Raw genomic sequence first — 20,960 nt, 5'->3', positions numbered from 1 at the left:
GCGGGCAGGCGGTGGTGTTTGTGGGCATGTGGTGGGGAGAAGGGCGGGGGCGGGAGGACAGAGGCGAGGCGACTGCGTGCTTGCTCGCTCGCTCGCGTGTCTTTTGTTTTTGTGTTTGTTTTTCCATCGTTTGGTCGCCTTGGAGCCTGTCGGTCCCGTCCGTGTGTGGCCACGCTTCGGGTGCGTGTATGTTTGTACGTTTCGTTTGTTCGTCTTCTGCAGCAGAGGCGGTGCGCGGCAGTGGGAACGCCTGCCTGGCGGCTGGGACGGCCAGCAAATGCGGTTGGATGGGCGGCCACAGCACCGCACCTGTGCCCAAGGAGGCGACGCTGGCGGCGGGGCCCCCTCGGATGCGGCCGGCTGGGGGCTGTGTGCGCTGCCGCTGCCGCTGCCGCCGCCGCCGCCGCCGCCGCCGCCGCCGCCGCCGCCGCCGCCGCCGCCGGTGCTGGTGCTGGTGCTGGTGCAGCAGCAACAACGACGAACAACGAGTAAGCAAGAAGAGGACGAAGCGGATGGCTGGTGGGTGAGTGCATTTATTTAGGCGGTCGACAAGGCAGTGCGTGATGTGGCGTTGTGACGGGGGTTTGCTCACGTGGCCTCGTTTGTGTTGATGCGCAGGAAGATGAGATGCGGGCAGACGCAGACGCGTACAGAGAGACGAGCCCGGTCTGCAGCAGGATGTGTGGCGCGGCGCGCCGAGTGCAGAGCAGCGCGCGCCGCCTGGGCCGGGCTGGGCCCGCCCGGCGGCGGGCCGCGCTGTTGTCGCGGACGTGAGCGCCCCCTGGCGGGTGGTCGGAGGCGGCGCGGTGGACGTGTGTCCGGTTGGCCAGTGCACATTGCGAGTGGCTGGCTGGCGGTCGGCGGCGAGACGGGAGAGGAGGTATGTGTCGCGGGCGCCTTTGCTGCGCTGCGTCGTTGCGTGCCTGGGCGTGCGCCTGTCGACTGTGTGTGACTGTGTTGGGCGTTGTGCCACGTACGTGTGTGCTCGGCCGAAGGCGTCGGAAGAAAAAGAGAGAGAGAGACGGGCGGGAAAGTGGGTCGGTGTGCGTGCGTCGCCCGTGATGCGATGATGTCGCGTCATGTCATGTCATGTCTTTGCGAAACGGCTGCCGAGAGGTGTGTGGTGGCGAGCGGGAATGTGCGTTTGGTGGTTGCCGGCCGGCCGGCAGTTGTTGGTGGTTCCTCCTGTGTGGTTGTTTGTGCTGCTTTGATGGCAACGTGGAAGGACGCCGGTTTTTCCGTGCCTTGCGTGTGGTTGTGTCGACGGTGACTGGTTGGGGGTGTGCGCCGATGCACGTGCCATGTTGTTATGTTTGGGTCGTGAGTGTGTTTTTGGCTGTGTTGTTGTGTACGGGAAGGGGGAGAGAGGAGGAGGCGGCGGCGGCGGCGGCGGCGGCGGGGGTGATAGTGCGTGCAGTAGTGCCGTTGCGACGGGCGTCGGGTGGAGCCGTGCGTAGTGGCGGAAAGGTGTAGGTTGCGGGAAGCGAGCCCGTCGCGTGTCGTCGTCGACGACGGGGTCGCGTGCGCTGTGAATCGAGAGTGGCGGGAAAGGGGCAGCGTGCCGCTGTGTCGTGGTCGTTAGCAGAGGCCTGTGTGCCTGTCCGTTTGTTTTCTGTCGGACGCTTGGTGCGAGGTGTTTGTTTTGTTTTGTTGCCGCCGCCGCGGTTGTTTTTGTTTGTCGGCTGTGCTGTGTCGGTGGGTCGGCGAGCTGTTTTGCGGTGCGTGAATGTGTTGGTGCAAAAGTGGCGGCGGCGTCATGGCTGCGACCGCGACGAGCCGCGGGCGCGCCATTGATGATGTTGAACACAGAGCGGCTGTGTGCAATGGGAGGCCTTGTGTACGGGTAGCGGTGTTGTCGTACGTGCATCCGGCCCGGTGCGGAAAGCGCCGTTGCGGTTGCGGGTTGCCTCTGGTCGCGACGTGTGGTGCTCGGCTTTGTGGGTTTTTTTGGTGCCCCTTTGGCCGGTGGGTGGTGTTTGTTGTTTTGTGTGTGTGTGTGTGTGTGTGTGTGTGGTCGGTCTCTTTGGCGCTCGGTATATATCTGCCTCCTGCTCGGTCTTGTTGTCGACGTCGTCTGTAGTTTTTTGCGGCTTGCCGACGACCGACCGACCGAACTACTACCTACCTGTGACAGCTACGTGTGGCGCCCGAAGGTGAACGTAACGTGACCTCGGCGCCCTTAGCCTAACCTAAGATGTCCGGCCGTAAGGTAGGTGCGGCCACCTGACGCCTCACGTCCGAACGCTTAACCTAACTTTGACGCCTAACCTAACTTTAACCCTTAACCTAACCCACGTCCACCTAACGTAACCTAACCTAACCCAAGCGACGCCAACCCTAACCTAAGGTGTTGTACACTGCGAATGTCGAAGGCATGTTATAGTCTTAGGTGGAGAGCACTACACGCAACAAGCGGCTACACGGGTAGCAGGGGTTGTGTGGCGTGGGCTGGGCGGTTTTGTTAGGTTAGATGGCCTTGGGCAAGTACAGAAAGGGGGCAACAGCAGCCTCAACGGGTGCGGGGACCAAGCAGCAATCGGTATCGTTTGTTAATTGTCAACTGTCGAAGCTGCGTTGGTACAGTACCGGAACCGCAAGCGCTGACAGAGAAAGCACCGAAGCTCTGCAATCGTGATAAGGTACAGAAAGCTGGCTGACGCCAGGGATAAATTCTGCCGAAATTGTCACAAAGGTACAGACGGTGTTTTAGAAAGGCTCGATTGCATGCAACCGGTGGTGGTGTGTTCGTCGCTGTTTGAGTAGTAGTTTTGATCCTGTAGTGAAGTAGAGGTGGATGGTTCCTGTGAAATATTGTGGGTGGAGGTTACACCCAACAACCGAGCTAGGTTTAATAATAATTGGCTCCTTTGACCGACCTCCCGACGCAGCAGCATTAGTGGCAGAACAACGGAGAGACGGATTTTGGAAACACATTTCACATACATTTTCCTCAGCATGTTAGGGTCTTAGGTGGAGATTTCAATTTACCCGATATAGACTGGGACACTCAGATGATGTTCAGGACGGGTGGTAGGGGGACAGAGAGCATCGAGTGACATTATACTGAGTGCACTGTCCGAAAATCACCTCGAGCAAAATGAACAGAGAACCGACTCGTGGAGATAACATCGTGGACCTACGGATGACAAACAGACCCGAACGTGTTTCGACTCTGTATGTGCAGAACAGGGACGCAGTGATCATAAGGCCGTTGCAGGGAGGACGGTGTATCTATCTGTTTTGGCTAGCAAGAGTAATAGAAGGCAGATTTGCAGACGACCCGACAGATGAAAAGGCAAATGCCTGTTCCGACACTGACAATGTTGAGTGTTCATGGAGAAAGTGCAAGGCAATGGTAAAAATGCGTTTTTAGACAGGTACGTGCCGAGTGTCGAACTGTGAGGGATGGGAAAAAAAACCCACCGTGGTATACTACAACAACAACGTTAGGAAACTGTTGCGAAAGCAAAGAGAGCTTCACCCAAAGTTTAAACGCAGCCAAAACCTCCGAGACAAACAGAAGCTAAACGATGTCCAAAGTGTGAGCGTAAGGAGGGCTATGCGTGAAGCGTTCAGTGAATTCGAAAGTAGAACAAACCCTATGTACCGACGTTGACAGAAAATGCTAGGACGTTCCGGTCTTGCGTTGAATCAGTAAGTGGCTCGAAACAGCATATCCAGACACTCCGGCATGGTGATGGCATTGAAACAGAGGATGACACGCGTAAAGCTGTGAAATACCTAAACACCTGTTTCCAAAGCTGTTTCACAGAGGACGGACCGCACTGCAGTTCCGTCTCTAAATGCTCGCACGAACGAGAAACCGGCTGACATCGAAATAAGTGTCCAAGGAGGAATGGGAAAGTCCGCCGGACCCGACGGGATTACCAATTCGCGATTCCTACACAGGGTACGCGAAACAACCTGCCCCCCTTCTAACAGCCGTGTACCGCAAGTCTCTGGAGAGGAAGGGAGGGTTCCAAATGATTGGAAAAGAGCACAGGTAGTCCCAGTCGTCGAGCAGATGCGCAAAAACCATAGACCCATATCTCTGACGTCGATGTGTTGTAGAACATGTTGTTTGCTCGAGTATCATGTCGTTTGTGGAAACTCCAGAGTCTACTATGTAGGAATCCATGTTGGATTCCGGAAACAGCGATCGTGTGTGAGACCCCCAGCTCGCTTTATTTGCGCATGAGACCCAGAAAATATGAGATACAGGCTCCCAGGTGGATGCCATTGTCGTTGACGTCCGGAAGGCGTTCGATACAGCTCCGCACCGTCGCCTGATAAACGACGTAAGAGTCTACAGAATATCAGACCAACTGTGTGGCTGGATTGACGAGATGTTAGCAGACGGAACACAGCATGTTGTTATCAATGGAGAGACAGACGTCTACAGACGTTAAAGTAACCCCTGGCGTGCCACGGGGGAGTGTTATGGGACCATTGCTTTTCACAATTCATATCATATAAATGAGCTAGTAGATAGTGCCGGACGTTCCATGCGTCGTTTCGCGGATGATGTGCTGTATGTAGTATACAGAGAGGTTGCAGGACGATCGGCAGCGGATAGGCACCCGGTGCAGGGAGTGGCAACTGTCCCCTTAACATAGACAAATGTGATGTATTGCGAATATACAGAAAGAAGGATCGTTTATTGTATGATTGATTATATGATAGCGGGACAAACACTGGTAGCTGTGACGTCTGTAAAATATGTATCTGGGAGTATGCGTGCGGAATGATTTGGAAGTGGAATGATGATCAGATAAAAGTAATTGTTGGTAAGGCGGGTACCAGGTTGAGATGCACTGGGAGAATGCTTAGCAAAAATGTAGTCCATCAACAAAGGAGGTGGCTTACAAAAACACGCGTTCGACCGACCCATACGTGAGTGTTGCCCACCAGTGTGGGATGCGTAGCAGGTCGGGTTGACGGAGGAGATAGAGAAAGGTCCAACGTTTCGTCACAGGGTTATGTGGTAACCGTGATAGTTAAGTGGCAGACTCTGCAAGGGAGGCGCTCTCTGCATCGCGGTGTAGCTTGCTCGCCAGGTTTTCGAGAGGGTGCGTTTCCGGATGAGGTATCGAATATATTGCTTCCCCGTACGTATATACCTCCCGAGGAGATCCCGAATGTAGTAAAAGTAGAGAGATTCGAGCGCGCACGGAGGCTTTCAGACAGTCGTTGTTCCCGCGAACCATACGCGACTGGAACGGCAAAGGGAGGCAATGACGACAGTGGCACGTAACGTAAAAAGTGCCCTCCGCCACACACCGTTGGGTGGCTTGCGGCGTATAAATGTAGGAGGTCGGCTGTCGTGTGTGCTTGGAGGCAGATTCGGTGTGTCTGTAGTTGCGGACGGCGGTCAGCCCCCCTCGCGTAAGCGGCGAGGGGCGGCGGCGCTCGGTTGGCCGGTGCCGATGTTGCGCAGGCGGCGCCCGTTTTGTTTGCGGCGGGCAATTTTGTGAGAAAGGGGCGCGAATGTTGGCGGGCGAGGTGGCCCGACGGCTGCGGGCCGATCGGGAAACGGTGGGAGGGCGATGGGGCGGCGGAGGTGCGTTTGCACGGCCGGCATCGCCGCACGCCTCCGCTTGTGTGGCTGTGGCGGCGGCCGCGCTGGCCGGGCTGGCGCGGCGACGGTGTGGCACTTTTGCCGAAGGTTTGGCCATTGTGGCGGGTCGTCGGCTGGGGCTGTGGGGGCGGCATGTGGGCGGGGGCGGCGATTCTCGGCGGGCCGAGCCAGGCTGTAGCGCGCGGTAGCTGCAGTTTGGCCGTGGTTTGCGGCGCTGCCGTGGCGACTGGTTGGCGACTGTGGTGTGGCCGTGTGTAGCCCCATCCTCGGTGGTTTGAACGGCGCGGGTGGTTGCGGCGCAGGTTTGGGGCTGGTCCGCACAGGCTGTCGGACGTTGGGCGGTAGCAAGCGCGGGAGGCGCGGCGCGGCGGCGCGCAGAGTGGCGGCCGCTCTCTCGGCCGTCCGCGCCCGCCCGCGACACTGGCTGGGCCTGGCGGCGCGGCGGCTATTCTCTGCCGCCGTGCTTGCCGCCTGCCGCTCTCGCTCTCGCTCTCGTGTGTGTACGCGCGTCGTCGAAATAATGGCAGATCAGGCGGCTACGAACGAGACTGCTGCGGCACCCGCCGCCACCGGCACGACGAAGAAGGCCAAGTCTGCGGCGTCTGCGAAGAAGCCGCGCGCCAAGCCTGCGCACCCGCGCACCTCTGAGATGGTGACGGCCGCCATCAAGAGTCTGAAGGAGCGCGGCGGCTCGTCGCTGCAGGCGATCAAGAAGTACATTGCCGCGCACTACAAGCTGGACGCGGAGAAGCTGGCGCCCTTTATCAAGAAGTACCTCAAGTCGGCCGTCGTGGCTGGCGAGCTGGTGCAGACGAAGGGGAAGGGCGCGTCCGGCTCTTTCAAGCTTGCCGGCGCCGGCGGCGGGGCGGCCGAGGGCGGCAAGGCCCGTGCCGGCGGTGCGAAGAAGAAGCGCGCCGCTCCGGCCAGCAAGGAGAAGAAGGGCGCCCGTGCGGCCGGCGCAAAGAAGGCTGGTGGCGTGAAGGCGGCGACCGGTCGGAAGGCGGGCGCCGCCAAGAAGGCGTCTGCGGCGTCGGCGGCTCCCGCGGGTGCGAAGAAGGCGGCTGCGGCCAAGCCGGCCAAGGCCAAGTCGCCGTCGAAGGCGAAGAAGGCCGCGAAGGTTCCGACGAAGAAGCCGAAGGCGCCGCGCCCGAAGAAGGCGACGACGCCGTCTAAGGCGAAGGCTTCGCCCAAGAAGAAGAAGTGAAGTTAAAGTAAAGAAAGGAAAGGGGAAGGAAGGGAAGGGCTGGCGCTTGACCCCGTCGTCCCCCACCCCCCTCCCCCGCGTCGTCTAGTGGCGCGCGATGGCACGGCTGCGCGCGGCCCAAAACGGCCCTTCTCAGGGCCATCAGAGGACGTCGGGAAGGCGTTGATTGTCGTGCTTGGCGCGTTGTGTTGTCTTGTTTGGGTGGCCGTGCGTGCATGCGCCGGGGTGTGTGTGTGTGTGTGTGGGGTTGGTTGGTGTTTGTGTGGCGTTTCTGTATGACCCTTGTGGGTACTGTGTGCGTGCCGTGGTGGTTGGATTGTGGGGCCGGTGGCGGTAGGCGGCGGCGCGCGGTAGCGGAGCGGTTGTGGCCGTTTTGTTTTGTGTTTTGTATTTTGTGCGGCGGCCGACGGTTGGTTTCTCATGTTTCTGGAGACTCTGTTTGTTTGCTTGCTTTGCGGATGGCGCGTCTTGTTTGTTATGTGTGTGTCCTCTCTGTGTGAAAGGGGGACGGGGACGTTGAGACGTGGAAGTGGCCGGCGGGAATTGGGAAGGCGCGGTGGCGCCTCGGAGACGGCGGCGGCCAGCCACCCGTGGTGACGTCGTCCGGCTGTTTGTTTGTGTGTATTTGAAGGGGTGGGGTGGGATGACGTCGATTGTGATTGTTGGCGAGAGCGGCTGTGTACGGGAGGGAGGGTGGGGAATTGTGGTGGTTGTTTTAACGGGGCTAGAGAGAGAGGCTGGGCGGCAAGACCGACAAAAGTTTTGCTCGCGACGGAGAGATGTTAGTGGCCCTGAAAAGGGCCGTTTTTTTTGTGTTGCGCGCGTGCGGTGCCGTGCCGCGGCTAAGCGGTTTAGGCGCGCTCGCCGCGGATGCGGCGCGCGAGCTGGATGTCCTTGGGCATGATGGTGACGCGCTTGGCGTGGATTGCGCACAGGTTGGTGTCTTCGAAGAGGCCGACGAGGTAGGCCTCGCTGGCCTCCTGCAGGGCCATGACTGCGGAGCTCTGGAAGCGCAGGTCGGTCTTGAAGTCCTGGGCGATCTCGCGCACTAGGCGCTGGAACGGCAGCTTGCGGATGAGCAGCTCTGTGCTCTTCTGGTAGCGCCTGATTTCTCGCAGGGCGACGGTGCCCGGCCTGTAGCGGTGGGGCTTCTTGACGCCGCCGGTGGCGGGCGCGCTCTTCCTCGCCGCCTTGGTGGCGAGCTGTTTGCGCGGCGCCTTTCCGCCGGTGGACTTGCGGGCCGTTTGCTTTGTGCGGGCCATAGCGGTTAGCGGTGCGTGCGGTAGCGAAGCGTCCGGTGCTGCCTTGACAACGGGCCCGCGCGGGCCCGTGCTGCGCTTATATGCCCTCGGTGCGCGTGGTGGGGGGAGGGCGGGCCAGAGTCTATATAGGGGGGCGGCGCGCGCTCACGGCGCACCGTAGCCGACTCGCTAGCGCCGGGTGAGGAGCTGCCGCTTGTGCTTTTTTTGTTGCTTGAGGAGGAGGAAGAATGACAGGCCGCGGCAAGGGAGGAAAGGGGCTGGGCAAGGGTGGCGCCAAGCGGCACCGCAAGGTGTTGCGCGACAACATCCAGGGCATCACGAAGCCCGCCATCCGCCGCCTGGCTCGCAGGGGCGGCGTGAAGCGCATCTCTGGTCTGATCTACGAGGAGACCCGCGGAGTGCTGAAGGTGTTCCTGGAGAACGTGATCCGCGACGCGGTGACGTACACTGAGCACGCCAAGCGCAAGACTGTGACGGCCATGGACGTGGTGTACGCCCTGAAGAGGCAGGGGCGCACCCTGTACGGTTTCGGCGGTTAGGCAGGCAGCCGGTGTGCTGTGCTGTGGCCTTCCCGCGGCCGTGCCGTTGCCCGTGCTTGGTGGGAGAGACGAAAAACGGCCCTTTTCAGGGCCACCACACTGTTCGGAAATTGAAAAGTGCGAAAGGGTCTGTGTTGCCTGCCTGCCTCTGTGTGTGTGTGTTTGTTGTTGTTGTTGTTGTTGTTGTGCGCCTCTGTTGCTTTGCGTGCGTGCGTTCCGTTTGGAGTTTCGACGTGACGTGTGTGATGATGGATGCGGGAGGGCGCGGCTGAGTCCGGTGTGTGCGTGGTTTGTTTGTGGCGCGGGCCGGATCATCGATCGGATCAGCTGTTTGGTTTGGTTTGGTTTGTCCTGTGCCTGTGTGTTTGGAGAGCGCGCGCGGCGGCCCGCGTGTCGTCCGTCGTCGGGCCGTTACGCGCTCTTTTAATTATGAACATATTAACAATGATCACATCACATTATTGGTGTATTGATGTCGTTGTCGTTGTTTGGAACGCGACTGTGCGTGCGTGGAGGGGTGCAGAAAAAATGTGTGTGTGTTCGGCCACACGGGCTGTGGACAAGATGGCGGACGTGCGCCGGCGCTGTGGACGTTGTTGTAAAGTGCGGCGAGGACGACGGAAACTTTGCTTTGGACGTAGGTTTGTGTGGTGGCCCTGAAAAGGGCCGATTGTTGTGAGGCGAGCCGGCAAGGCAAAGGCGCGTTTGCGTTTGCGTGCAGGGAGCACGCAAGCGCAGCGCCGCGGTCCCTGTTTAGGCCTTCTTCTCGGTCTTCTTTGGCAGCAGGACGGCCTGGATGTTGGGCAGGACACCACCCTGTGCGATGGTGACGCCCGACAAGAGCTTGTTGAGCTCCTCGTCGTTGCGGATGGCGAGCTGCAGGTGGCGCGGGATGATGCGCGTCTTCTTGTTGTCGCGGGCCGCGTTTCCGGCCAGCTCGAGCACCTCAGCCGCGAGGTACTCCATGACGGCGGCGAGGTAGACGGGCGCCCCGGCGCCGACGCGCTCGGCGTAGTTTCCCTTGCGCAGGAGGCGGTGGATTCTGCCGACCGGGAACTGGAGCCCAGCCCTGCTTGAGCGGGACTTTGACTTGCCCTTGACTTTGCCTCCCTTTCCGCGTCCGGACATGGCGTTTGGCTAGTGGCGTAAGCGCTAAACACGTAACCGTAACGGTGCGAGCCGCAGCGAGTCGAGCAGCGGAGTGCGTGCGTGTGCCGGCGGCGGCGGACTACTGCATTTGTGCTGTCCTCACTTTCGAGGAGAGCTTATGTGATGGAGGGTGTTGTCCTCTGGGACATTTCCTCCTCTATGTTGTGTCGGTAGTTTGTCTTTGCTGTGAGGTATGTCATTTTATTGCAGTGTGTTTGGAATTTCTATGCTGCCTTATAGGCTGTCTTAAATTGTTACCATGGTTTTAGGTCGTCTGTGTCTGTCCAGTGTTGTATCGTACTGTCCTAAGTTTTTGATAAGTCTGTTGTCTGATCTGGCCGCGTTTTCGTAGAAACTTTCGGCCAGTTCTTTGAAACGCTCGTGGAGCGTAGGTAATCCCGTTGCTTCATGTAGGTCAGCAGAGGGGAAGCGGAAGGGAAGGTGTAATGCCCTTTTAAGCGCACGATTTTGTACTGACTGGAGTTTGCGGAGGTGCCAGTGCGCCGCATATCCCCAGACAGGGCAAGCGTACTCCATTATCGGACGTATCAACGAGCAGTATGTTCTAACACCTATGTCAGCCGCTAGGGTGCTGTGGTTGTTTAGGATAGGATACAACATTTGCATCCTACCACTGGCTTTGCGGCGCAAGTCCTCGATGTGAGCCCGCCAGGTGAGCCTGGTGTCGAGAGTGACTCCAAGATACCTGGCGGTGCGTCGCCATGGGAGTTCTTGGCCGTTCAGCTTGAGCAGTAGCGGCTGACGGGCTGGAGCCCGCTTGCCCAGTTTCCGGGTGATCATTATGGCTTGAGTTTTGGTCTCATTGAGTGTGATGCGCCATTTTTTAGCCCAGCGGCCGGTCTCGTCCAGCGCTGTTTGCAATCTTCGCGTAACCCTGTCTCTGTTCGGGTTACGCGTGAAGAACGCTGTGTCGTCGGCGTACTGGGCAGCGTGCACCAACGGTACGGTCGGGAGGTCGGCAGTGTACAGGTTGTACAGTACCGGGCCCAGTACCGACCCCTGGGGCACGCCCGCCCTGATGCGCCGTTTTGTAGAAAGCGACGACTCGATCCTAACGGAGAAAGTCCTTTGGGAGAGATAGCTCGCGAGTAGCTTCACTATCGGACCTGGGAAGCCTTGGGAGAATAGCTTGTAGAGAAGCCCGGTGTGCCAGACAGAGTCAAAGGCAGCGGCTACGTCAAGTAGCACTACCCCGCAGTAACTTTTACGGTTGAAGCTTTCGGTAGCTGCTTCGACGACCCTCATTAGTTGCTGGGGCGCAGAGTGTTCCTGCCTGAAACCGAACTGAAAGTCAGGCAGGATTTGTTGCGTTTTGACGTGGTCGAGAATGGGAACAAGTAGCAGGCGTTCGTAAATTTTGCTTAGTGTTGGCAAAAGGCTGATTGGTCGGTGGTTCTGCGGGATAACCGGGTCCTTACCGGGTTTCGCGATCGCGACGACTTCTGCGTGTTTCCAGCACCTTGGAAACTTGCGGGAACGCGTGATCTCATTGAAGATGTTTGCGATGTGGGCTACGGCAGGGGGTGGGAGGTGTTTCACTACTACGTTATTGAGCTGGTCGTGGCCAGGGGCTCTTTTGTTGTGCAACGTCCTGATTACTCGTTTCACGTCGTCGGGTGTGAAGAGCGGTGTGTTTTCTTCGTCGTCGTCGGCGTCGTCCGCCGCGAGGAATGTGGCGAGCTGACGTCGAACGACGGCTTCGTGGTCCCTGTCCTGCGCCTCTGCGGGGCGGAACTGTTTTTCAAAGGCATCTGCCAGGGCATTTGCCTTATCTGTGGTGCTAAAGACAAGTCCGCGCTCACCGTGCAGAGGTGGCAGTCTGGCGCGTCTTTTGGTGATCTGTTTGGTCGCCTGCCAGAGGCTATTGTCGTCCACGCGGAGGGCTGAAAGCCGCGCCGACCATTGCTGGTTGCGGTGCTCAGTGAGTGCCACCTTCAGCTCTCTTTGTAGGCGGTTCAGTAGCCTCCTAGTTACGGGGTTCTTTGTGAGCTTCCACTCTTTGGCGATCCTATTTTTGTTTCTAATTTGGGCAAGCAGGTGCGGCGGGAGTTGCTTAACAGGGGGAGGGCCGTCCGGTGGCCGTGGTGTGGCATCCTTTGCTGCTTGCAGGATCGTGCTGGTGAGATCTTTAAGCGCCTGTTCTGCAGAATCTGCAGTTGGAGGCGGGGCCTGGGCAATTGCTGAAGTTACGTCAGCTTTGAATTGCTCCCAGTTAGTGCGCTTGTACGAGATGTGTTGTTGCTGGAGAGGTACCCAGTCTCCTATGTCAACCTCGAGAATCACGGGATTGTGATCGGAGGACATTCGGTTGACCGATTGTGCGGTCACAAATCCCGTTATTCTTTTGGTGAGCGCTATGTCGAGGACGTCCGCCCTCCCCCCGTTGCGGCGGGGTGGGGGTCCCTTTATGGGCTCGGGTGCGGCGGCCGGTTGCGCGCGCGCCCCATTGGTCGGCGGCCGCAACAGGGCGAGCTGGTAAAGGTGCGGTGTTGCGGTAGCGGCGGGTGCCACTGTGTGGGGAGACGCTGACTAGAGCGGAGCGCTTGCTGCCTGTTGTTGTACGTTCGAGATGCCGCCCAAGACTAGCGGGAAGGCCGCCAAGAAGGCCGGCAAGGCGCAGAAGAACATTTCGAAGGGCGACAAGAAGAAGAAGCGCAAGAGGAAGGAGAGCTATGCCATCTACATCTACAAGGTGCTGAAGCAGGTGCACCCCGACACGGGCATCTCGTCGAAGGCGATGAGCATCATGAACAGCTTCGTGAACGACATTTTCGAGCGCATTGCGGCCGAGGCGTCTCGCCTGGCGCACTACAACAAGCGCTCGACCATCACGTCCCGCGAGATCCAGACGGCTGTGCGGCTCTTGCTGCCTGGCGAGCTGGCCAAGCACGCCGTGAGCGAGGGCACGAAGGCGGTGACCAAGTACACGAGCTCCAAGTAAGGAGGAGGTTGTTACTTCGGCTCTTGGAAGGAAGGAAGGAAGGAAGGAAGGAAGGAAGGAAGGAAGCTCCCTCCGTTGCGAGAGCGGCAAAACGGCCCTTTTCAGGGCCACCAAATTGCCTTTGCGGGAAGAGCGGAATTGTTTGTGTGTGTGTGAGTGAGTGAGTGAGTGAGTGAGTGAGAGGGGCGGCATAGCTACCCGGTTTGGTTGGTTGCGAGGCAGCTGGTGGTGCTGCTGTGCCGTGGTGGTGTGGTCTCGAATGTGGTTGTGGTTGTGGTTACTGGGGTACGGCCGCGAGGGTTTGGTTGCCGCCGGTGTGACGTGGAATGCGTGCACGAGTCTTGGCGTGGTTGTTTGTCGACACACAGATAGATCGATAGGAGGTGTTGGTGCTGTCTGTGGCGCTGATTCATGTCTTTGTCTCCGTCTGCCCGGTTAGTCACGTGACTGCAATTGAAAGTCCTCGCGATTGATTGATTGTTGGATGTCACCGTTACGGCCGTCTGTTGTCACATCATACATGATGGCGAGGGTGAAATGTTGTGTTGCCGTCGACTATTCCCTTTGCTGTACGGCGCGTTGGTGTGTGTGTGTTGGTGACGTTTTAAATGGACGTGTCGTACTATCATCCATTACGAAGTCGCCAAGAAATGTACGGGCGGGTGGGGTAGGCGACACGCACGGTGGTGTACCTATTTGGCCCTTGATTTGATGATAGCCGTTTCTGCAGTTTGACTGATGATTGATTGGACTGTTGTGCGCACGCACGTCATTCACGGTGCACGTGTGTTCGGTTGAGTACAGTAAGCGTGAGGCTAGACGACGACGGTCGTTGTTTGTTGTTATGGGCGTACACGCGTTTCGTTGGTCTGTGTCCCCCGGTGTGAAATGGCAGGTGTGTCGGTGATGTGATCCGATCCGGCGGCTCTGAGTAACTGTCAATATCGGCGCGGTACACCGGCGTCATGGCAACGTGTCGGTGTTCACACCAGTCGCACTGTGGCACCGTCGGCGCCGCGAACGGTGACGAAAGGCTGACCTTTGATCGGTCGAGTGTCGTGTCTGGGCAGAACGTGTGGAATGAGCAAAACTGTTGGGGACGGAAACAATGGTGGAGGAGGGGAACGGAAAGTAATAAAACAAACAAAATGGAGAAGCAATCACCGGAAAACGAAGCAGGGAAAAACGGAGAGGCGCTGTCTATAGCAACGGAACGTTCCCGTGCATTGCAGCCGCACTGAAAGGCGTTTACGGCGCGGCTGCAGGTGTCGGCCGTGGTGACGGCTGAATTGCATTGCCTTCCCGGATGAAACGTTCGCCGACATGGCTCGGAGGAGGAATCTATGAGAATGCGTTGCCCTTGCCTGCCGTTTCGTGTGCCCTCCTGTTGTGTACGCTGTTGTTGTCCGGTGTAGCGAAGGGTGTGTATGTAGGGGTGTGTGTGTGTTTAGTGGGGAATTGGAAGGTCGATAGCTGCCGTCACGGTCAAGATAACGCAGTCAAAGGTGTCGCGAAAAAGTGTGTTAGCCGTGGTTGGTTGGTTCGTGTGTTTTAAAGAGAATGGACGAGAGAGAGAAAGTAGGTGGAGAGTGCGTTGCGTGTTGCCTAACTGCGTCCGCGAATATGGCAGTAGTTGGTGGTGGGCGTGCCCTTGCATGTGGCCCGGAAGGCGTGTCCGTTTCGCGGTAGTGGCACCGCTGCTGGCATATTCGGGAGATGGGAGGGGCGCGAAAGGAGAAAGGAGACGCGGAGGCTTTTAAAGACGGGGAGGGCGCGTGTGGGTGGCTCGCGCTGCGCTCGGCGGTTGTGTTTGTGCAACAAATGTGTTGCCGGGAGGGGACCGTTGTTGTGGTGCGGTTGTAGCCTCAGACGCGGCCGGCAGTGAACGTGAGACGACGGATGCGGGCCGGGGCGGCGCATGTCGCCGGTGCCATGCCTTTTAAGAGCCGCGTGGTCGGGGGTGTGCGCACCGTGTGTCGTGTTGCGAGACAGCATCATTTGTGCTGCGTGGCGTGGCGTGGCGTGGGGGCGAGGAGAGCGAGCCGCGCGGTGTGCTTGTGCGCCGGAGAATGGCACACTGCGCCTGCCCGTTGAGGAGGCCGATGGCCGTGGTGTGGTGGAAATGGAGCGCGTCGGACGTGCACCAATGAGAAAGAGAAACAAAGCGGCGACAACGAACGAAAGGGGGAGGGAGGCCATTGTGTCACATGCGGCGGTGGGAGGAAAAAAAAAAAAACAAACAAACAAACAAACAAGAAACGAAGACGTAAGAAAGAGGAGAAACAACAAAGAGAATGAGTCGTGCGTTCGCGAGGGGGGGTGCGCGTGTAACTCCGGTACGCGCAGTGCCGGAGCCCAACGGCTGTGTCGTCGACGCCAGTGCTTGTCGGCCGAATGGGTGCGGGAATAGAGGCAGCGTCGGCACGGAGAAGCAAGCAAGAAGGAAGGACGCACGCGCGCTGCGGCGTTTGGCGCGGTTTGCGGCTGGCGCCTTTGGTGGCAACGGCCGGGACAAGCAGCGGTGTATGGTGGTGTGCGGGGCGGACAGGGGCGGCGGCGGTGGTGGACTGGGAGGAGGCGAGGCGGCGCCGACGGTGGCGTGTGGTACGGCGAAAACGGGACGGACGGACGGCGGATGTTGGAGAGGCGCCGCGCACGCAGACACATGGAAGGAAGGAAGGAACGAACGCAAGGGAACAAATGGAGGGGGCGAATGTGGAGATGCGGGCAGGCGGTGGTGTTTGTGGGCATGTGGTGGGGAGAAGGGCGGGGGCGGGAGGACAGAGGCGAGGCGACTGCGTGCTTGCTCGCTCGCTCGCGTGTCTTTTGTTTTTGTGTTTGTTTTTCCATCGTTTGGTCGCCTTGGAGCCTGTCGGTCCCGTCCGTGTGTGGCCACGCTTCGGGTGCGTGTATGTTTGTACGTTTCGTTTGTTCGTCTTCTGCAGCAGAGGCGGTGCGCGGCAGTGGGAACGCCTGCCTGGCGGCTGGGACGGCCAGCAAATGCGGTTGGATGGGCGGCCACAGCACCGCACCTGTGCCCAAGGAGGCGACGCTGGCGGCGGGGCCCCCTCGGATGCGGCCGGCTGGGGGCTGTGTGCGCTGCCGCTGCCGCTGCCGCCGCCGCCGCCGCCGCCGCCGCCGCCGCCGCCGCCGCCGCCGCCGCCGGTGCTGGTGCTGGTGCTGGTGCAGCAGCAACAACGACGAACAACGAGTAAGCAAGAAGAGGACGAAGCGGATGGCTGGTGGGTGAGTGCATTTATTTAGGCGGTCGACAAGGCAGTGCGTGATGTGGCGTTGTGACGGGGGTTTGCTCACGTGGCCTCGTTTGTGTTGATGCGCAGGAAGATGAGATGCGGGCAGACGCAGACGCGTACAGAGAGACGAGCCCGGTCTGCAGCAGGATGTGTGGCGCGGCGCGCCGAGTGCAGAGCAGCGCGCGCCGCCTGGGCCGGGCTGGGCCCGCCCGGCGGCGGGCCGCGCTGTTGTCGCGGACGTGAGCGCCCCCTGGCGGGTGGTCGGAGGCGGCGCGGTGGACGTGTGTCCGGTTGGCCAGTGCACATTGCGAGTGGCTGGCTGGCGGTCGGCGGCGAGACGGGAGAGGAGGTATGTGTCGCGGGCGCCTTTGCTGCGCTGCGTCGTTGCGTGCCTGGGCGTGCGCCTGTCGACTGTGTGTGACTGTGTTGGGCGTTGTGCCACGTACGTGTGTGCTCGGCCGAAGGCGTCGGAAGAAAAAGAGAGAGAGAGACGGGCGGGAAAGTGGGTCGGTGTGCGTGCGTCGCCCGTGATGCGATGATGTCGCGTCATGTCATGTCATGTCTTTGCGAAACGGCTGCCGAGAGGTGTGTGGTGGCGAGCGGGAATGTGCGTTTGGTGGTTGCCGGCCGGCCGGCAGTTGTTGGTGGTTCCTCCTGTGTGGTTGTTTGTGCTGCTTTGATGGCAACGTGGAAGGACGCCGGTTTTTCCGTGCCTTGCGTGTGGTTGTGTCGACGGTGACTGGTTGGGGGTGTGCGCCGATGCACGTGCCATGTTGTTATGTTTGGGTCGTGAGTGTGTTTTTGGCTGTGTTGTTGTGTACGGGAAGGGGGAGAGAGGAGGAGGCGGCGGCGGCGGCGGCGGCGGCGGGGGTGATAGTGCGTGCAGTAGTGCCGTTGCGACGGGCGTCGGGTGGAGCCGTGCGTAGTGGCGGAAAGGTGTAGGTTGCGGGAAGCGAGCCCGTCGCGTGTCGTCGTCGACGACGGGGTCGCGTGCGCTGTGAATCGAGAGTGGCGGGAAAGGGGCAGCGTGCCGCTGTGTCGTGGTCGTTAGCAGAGGCCTGTGTGCCTGTCCGTTTGTTTTCTGTCGGACGCTTGGTGCGAGGTGTTTGTTTTGTTTTGTTGCCGCCGCCGCGGTTGTTTTTGTTTGTCGGCTGTGCTGTGTCGGTGGGTCGGCGAGCTGTTTTGCGGTGCGTGAATGTGTTGGTGCAAAAGTGGCGGCGGCGTCATGGCTGCGACCGCGACGAGCCGCGGGCGCGCCATTGATGATGTTGAACACAGAGCGGCTGTGTGCAATGGGAGGCCTTGTGTACGGGTAGCGGTGTTGTCGTACGTGCATCCGGCCCGGTGCGGAAAGCGCCGTTGCGGTTGCGGGTTGCCTCTGGTCGCGACGTGTGGTGCTCGGCTTTGTGGGTTTTTTTGGTGCCCCTTTGGCCGGTGGGTGGTGTTTGTTGTTTTGTGTGTGTGTGTGTGTGTGTGTGTGTGGTCGGTCTCTTTGGCGCTCGGTATATATCTGCCTCCTGCTCGGTCTTGTTGTCGACGTCGTCTGTAGTTTTTTGCGGCTTGCCGACGACCGACCGACCGAACTACTACCTACCTGTGACAGCTACGTGTGGCGCCCGAAGGTGAACGTAACGTGACCTCGGCGCCCTTAGCCTAACCTAAGATGTCCGGCCGTAAGGTAGGTGCGGCCACCTGACGCCTCACGTCCGAACGCTTAACCTAACTTTGACGCCTAACCTAACTTTAACCCTTAACCTAACCCACGTCCACCTAACGTAACCTAACCTAACCCAAGCGACGCCAACCCTAACCTAAGGTGTTGTACACTGCGAATGTCGAAGGCATGTTATAGTCTTAGGTGGAGAGCACTACACGCAACAAGCGGCTACACGGGTAGCAGGGGTTGTGTGGCGTGGGCTGGGCGGTTTTGTTAGGTTAGATGGCCTTGGGCAAGTACAGAAAGGGGGCAACAGCAGCCTCAACGGGTGCGGGGACCAAGCAGCAATCGGTATCGTTTGTTAATTGTCAACTGTCGAAGCTGCGTTGGTACAGTACCGGAACCGCAAGCGCTGACAGAGAAAGCACCGAAGCTCTGCAATCGTGATAAGGTACAGAAAGCTGGCTGACGCCAGGGATAAATTCTGCCGAAATTGTCACAAAGGTACAGACGGTGTTTTAGAAAGGCTCGATTGCATGCAACCGGTGGTGGTGTGTTCGTCGCTGTTTGAGTAGTAGTTTTGATCCTGTAGTGAAGTAGAGGTGGATGGTTCCTGTGAAATATTGTGGGTGGAGGTTACACCCAACAACCGAGCTAGGTTTAATAATAATTGGCTCCTTTGACCGACCTCCCGACGCAGCAGCATTAGTGGCAGAACAACGGAGAGACGGATTTTGGAAACACATTTCACATACATTTTCCTCAGCATGTTAGGGTCTTAGGTGGAGATTTCAATTTACCCGATATAGACTGGGACACTCAGATGATGTTCAGGACGGGTGGTAGGGGGACAGAGAGCATCGAGTGACATTATACTGAGTGCACTGTCCGAAAATCACCTCGAGCAAAATGAACAGAGAACCGACTCGTGGAGATAACATCGTGGACCTACGGATGACAAACAGACCCGAACGTGTTTCGACTCTGTATGTGCAGAACAGGGACGCAGTGATCATAAGGCCGTTGCAGGGAGGACGGTGTATCTATCTGTTTTGGCTAGCAAGAGTAATAGAAGGCAGATTTGCAGACGACCCGACAGATGAAAAGGCAAATGCCTGTTCCGACACTGACAATGTTGAGTGTTCATGGAGAAAGTGCAAGGCAATGGTAAAAATGCGTTTTTAGACAGGTACGTGCCGAGTGTCGAACTGTGAGGGATGGGAAAAAAAACCCACCGTGGTATACTACAACAACAACGTTAGGAAACTGTTGCGAAAGCAAAGAGAGCTTCACCCAAAGTTTAAACGCAGCCAAAACCTCCGAGACAAACAGAAGCTAAACGATGTCCAAAGTGTGAGCGTAAGGAGGGCTATGCGTGAAGCGTTCAGTGAATTCGAAAGTAGAACAAACCCTATGTACCGACGTTGACAGAAAATGCTAGGACGTTCCGGTCTTGCGTTGAATCAGTAAGTGGCTCGAAACAGCATATCCAGACACTCCGGCATGGTGATGGCATTGAAACAGAGGATGACACGCGTAAAGCTGTGAAATACCTAAACACCTGTTTCCAAAGCTGTTTCACAGAGGACGGACCGCACTGCAGTTCCGTCTCTAAATGCTCGCACGAACGAGAAACCGGCTGACATCGAAATAAGTGTCCAAGGAGGAATGGGAAAGTCCGCCGGACCCGACGGGATTACCAATTCGCGATTCCTACACAGGGTACGCGAAACAACCTGCCCCCCTTCTAACAGCCGTGTACCGCAAGTCTCTGGAGAGGAAGGGAGGGTTCCAAATGATTGGAAAAGAGCACAGGTAGTCCCAGTCGTCGAGCAGATGCGCAAAAACCATAGACCCATATCTCTGACGTCGATGTGTTGTAGAACATGTTGTTTGCTCGAGTATCATGTCGTTTGTGGAAACTCCAGAGTCTACTATGTAGGAATCCATGTTGGATTCCGGAAACAGCGATCGTGTGTGAGACCCCCAGCTCGCTTTATTTGCGCATGAGACCCAGAAAATATGAGATACAGGCTCCCAGGTGGATGCCATTGTCGTTGACGTCCGGAAGGCGTTCGATACAGCTCCGCACCGTCGCCTGATAAACGACGTAAGAGTCTACAGAATATCAGACCAACTGTGTGGCTGGATTGACGAGATGTTAGCAGACGGAACACAGCATGTTGTTATCAATGGAGAGACAGACGTCTACAGACGTTAAAGTAACCCCTGGCGTGCCACGGGGGAGTGTTATGGGACCATTGCTTTTCACAATTCATATCATATAAATGAGCTAGTAGATAGTGCCGGACGTTCCATGCGTCGTTTCGCGGATGATGTGCTGTATGTAGTATACAGAGAGGTTGCAGGACGATCGGCAGCGGATAGGCACCCGGTGCAGGGAGTGGCAACTGTCCCCTTAACATAGACAAATGTGATGTATTGCGAATATACAGAAAGAAGGATCGTTTATTGTATGATTGATTATATGATAGCGGGACAAACACTGGTAGCTGTGACGTCTGTAAAATATGTATCTGGGAGTATGCGTGCGGAATGATTTGGAAGTGGAATGATGATCAGATAAAAGTAATTGTTGGTAAGGCGGGTACCAGGTTGAGATGCACTGGGAGAATGCTTAGCAAAAATGTAGTCCATCAACAAAGGAGGTGGCTTACAAAAACACGCGTTCGACCGACCCATACGTGAGTGTTGCCCACCAGTGTGGGATGCGTAGCAGGTCGGGTTGACGGAGGAGATAGAGAAAGGTCCAACGTTTCGTCACAGGGTTATGTGGTAACCGTGATAGTTAAGTGGCAGACTCTGCAAGGGAGGCGCTCTCTGCATCGCGGTGTAGCTTGCTCGCCAGGTTTTCGAGAGGGTGCGTTTCCGGATGAGGTATCGAATATATTGCTTCCCCGTACGTATATACCTCCCGAGGAGATCCCGAATGTAGTAAAAGTAGAGAGATTCGAGCGCGCACGGAGGCTTTCAGACAGTCGTTGTTCCCGCGAACCATACGCGACTGGAACGGCAAAGGGAGGCAATGACGACAGTGGCACGTAACGTAAAAAGTGCCCTCCGCCACACACCGTTGGGTGGCTTGCGGCGTATAAATGTAGGAGGTCGGCTGTCGTGTGTGCTTGGAGGCAGATTCGGTGTGTCTGTAGTTGCGGACGGCGGTCAGCCCCCCTCGCGTAAGCGGCGAGGGGCGGCGGCGCTCGGTTGGCCGGTGCCGATGTTGCGCAGGCGGCGCCCGTTTTGTTTGCGGCGGGCAATTTTGTGAGAAAGGGGCGCGAATGTTGGCGGGCGAGGTGGCCCGACGGCTGCGGGCCGATCGGGAAACGGTGGGAGG

General features: G+C 58.1%; 2 protein-coding genes across 2 annotated transcripts; both read right to left on the bottom strand.

The window, feature by feature from the left end:
• Positions 1 to 1,087: 1,087 nt before the first annotated feature.
• On the bottom strand, positions 1,088 to 1,867 carry LOC126232456 (uncharacterized). The gene has a single exon (XM_049942711.1). It carries the CDS (start codon positions 1,865 to 1,867, stop codon positions 1,088 to 1,090), a length of 780 nt encoding a protein of 259 aa, XP_049798668.1.
• A 14,637-nt stretch (positions 1,868 to 16,504) lies between these two features.
• Positions 16,505 to 17,284, bottom strand: LOC126232455 (uncharacterized). Its single transcript, XM_049942710.1, has one exon. The coding sequence runs from the start codon at positions 17,282 to 17,284 to the stop codon at positions 16,505 to 16,507; it is 780 nt and encodes a 259-aa protein (XP_049798667.1).
• Positions 17,285 to 20,960: the final 3,676 nt, after the last annotated feature.

This window comes from Schistocerca nitens, unplaced genomic scaffold (assembly GCF_023898315.1).
Source record: "Schistocerca nitens isolate TAMUIC-IGC-003100 unplaced genomic scaffold, iqSchNite1.1 HiC_scaffold_517, whole genome shotgun sequence".
NCBI lineage: Eukaryota > Metazoa > Arthropoda > Insecta > Orthoptera > Acrididae > Schistocerca > Schistocerca nitens.
Note: the sequence above shows the minus strand (reverse complement) of the source record. Positions and strands in the feature narration are given on the sequence as shown.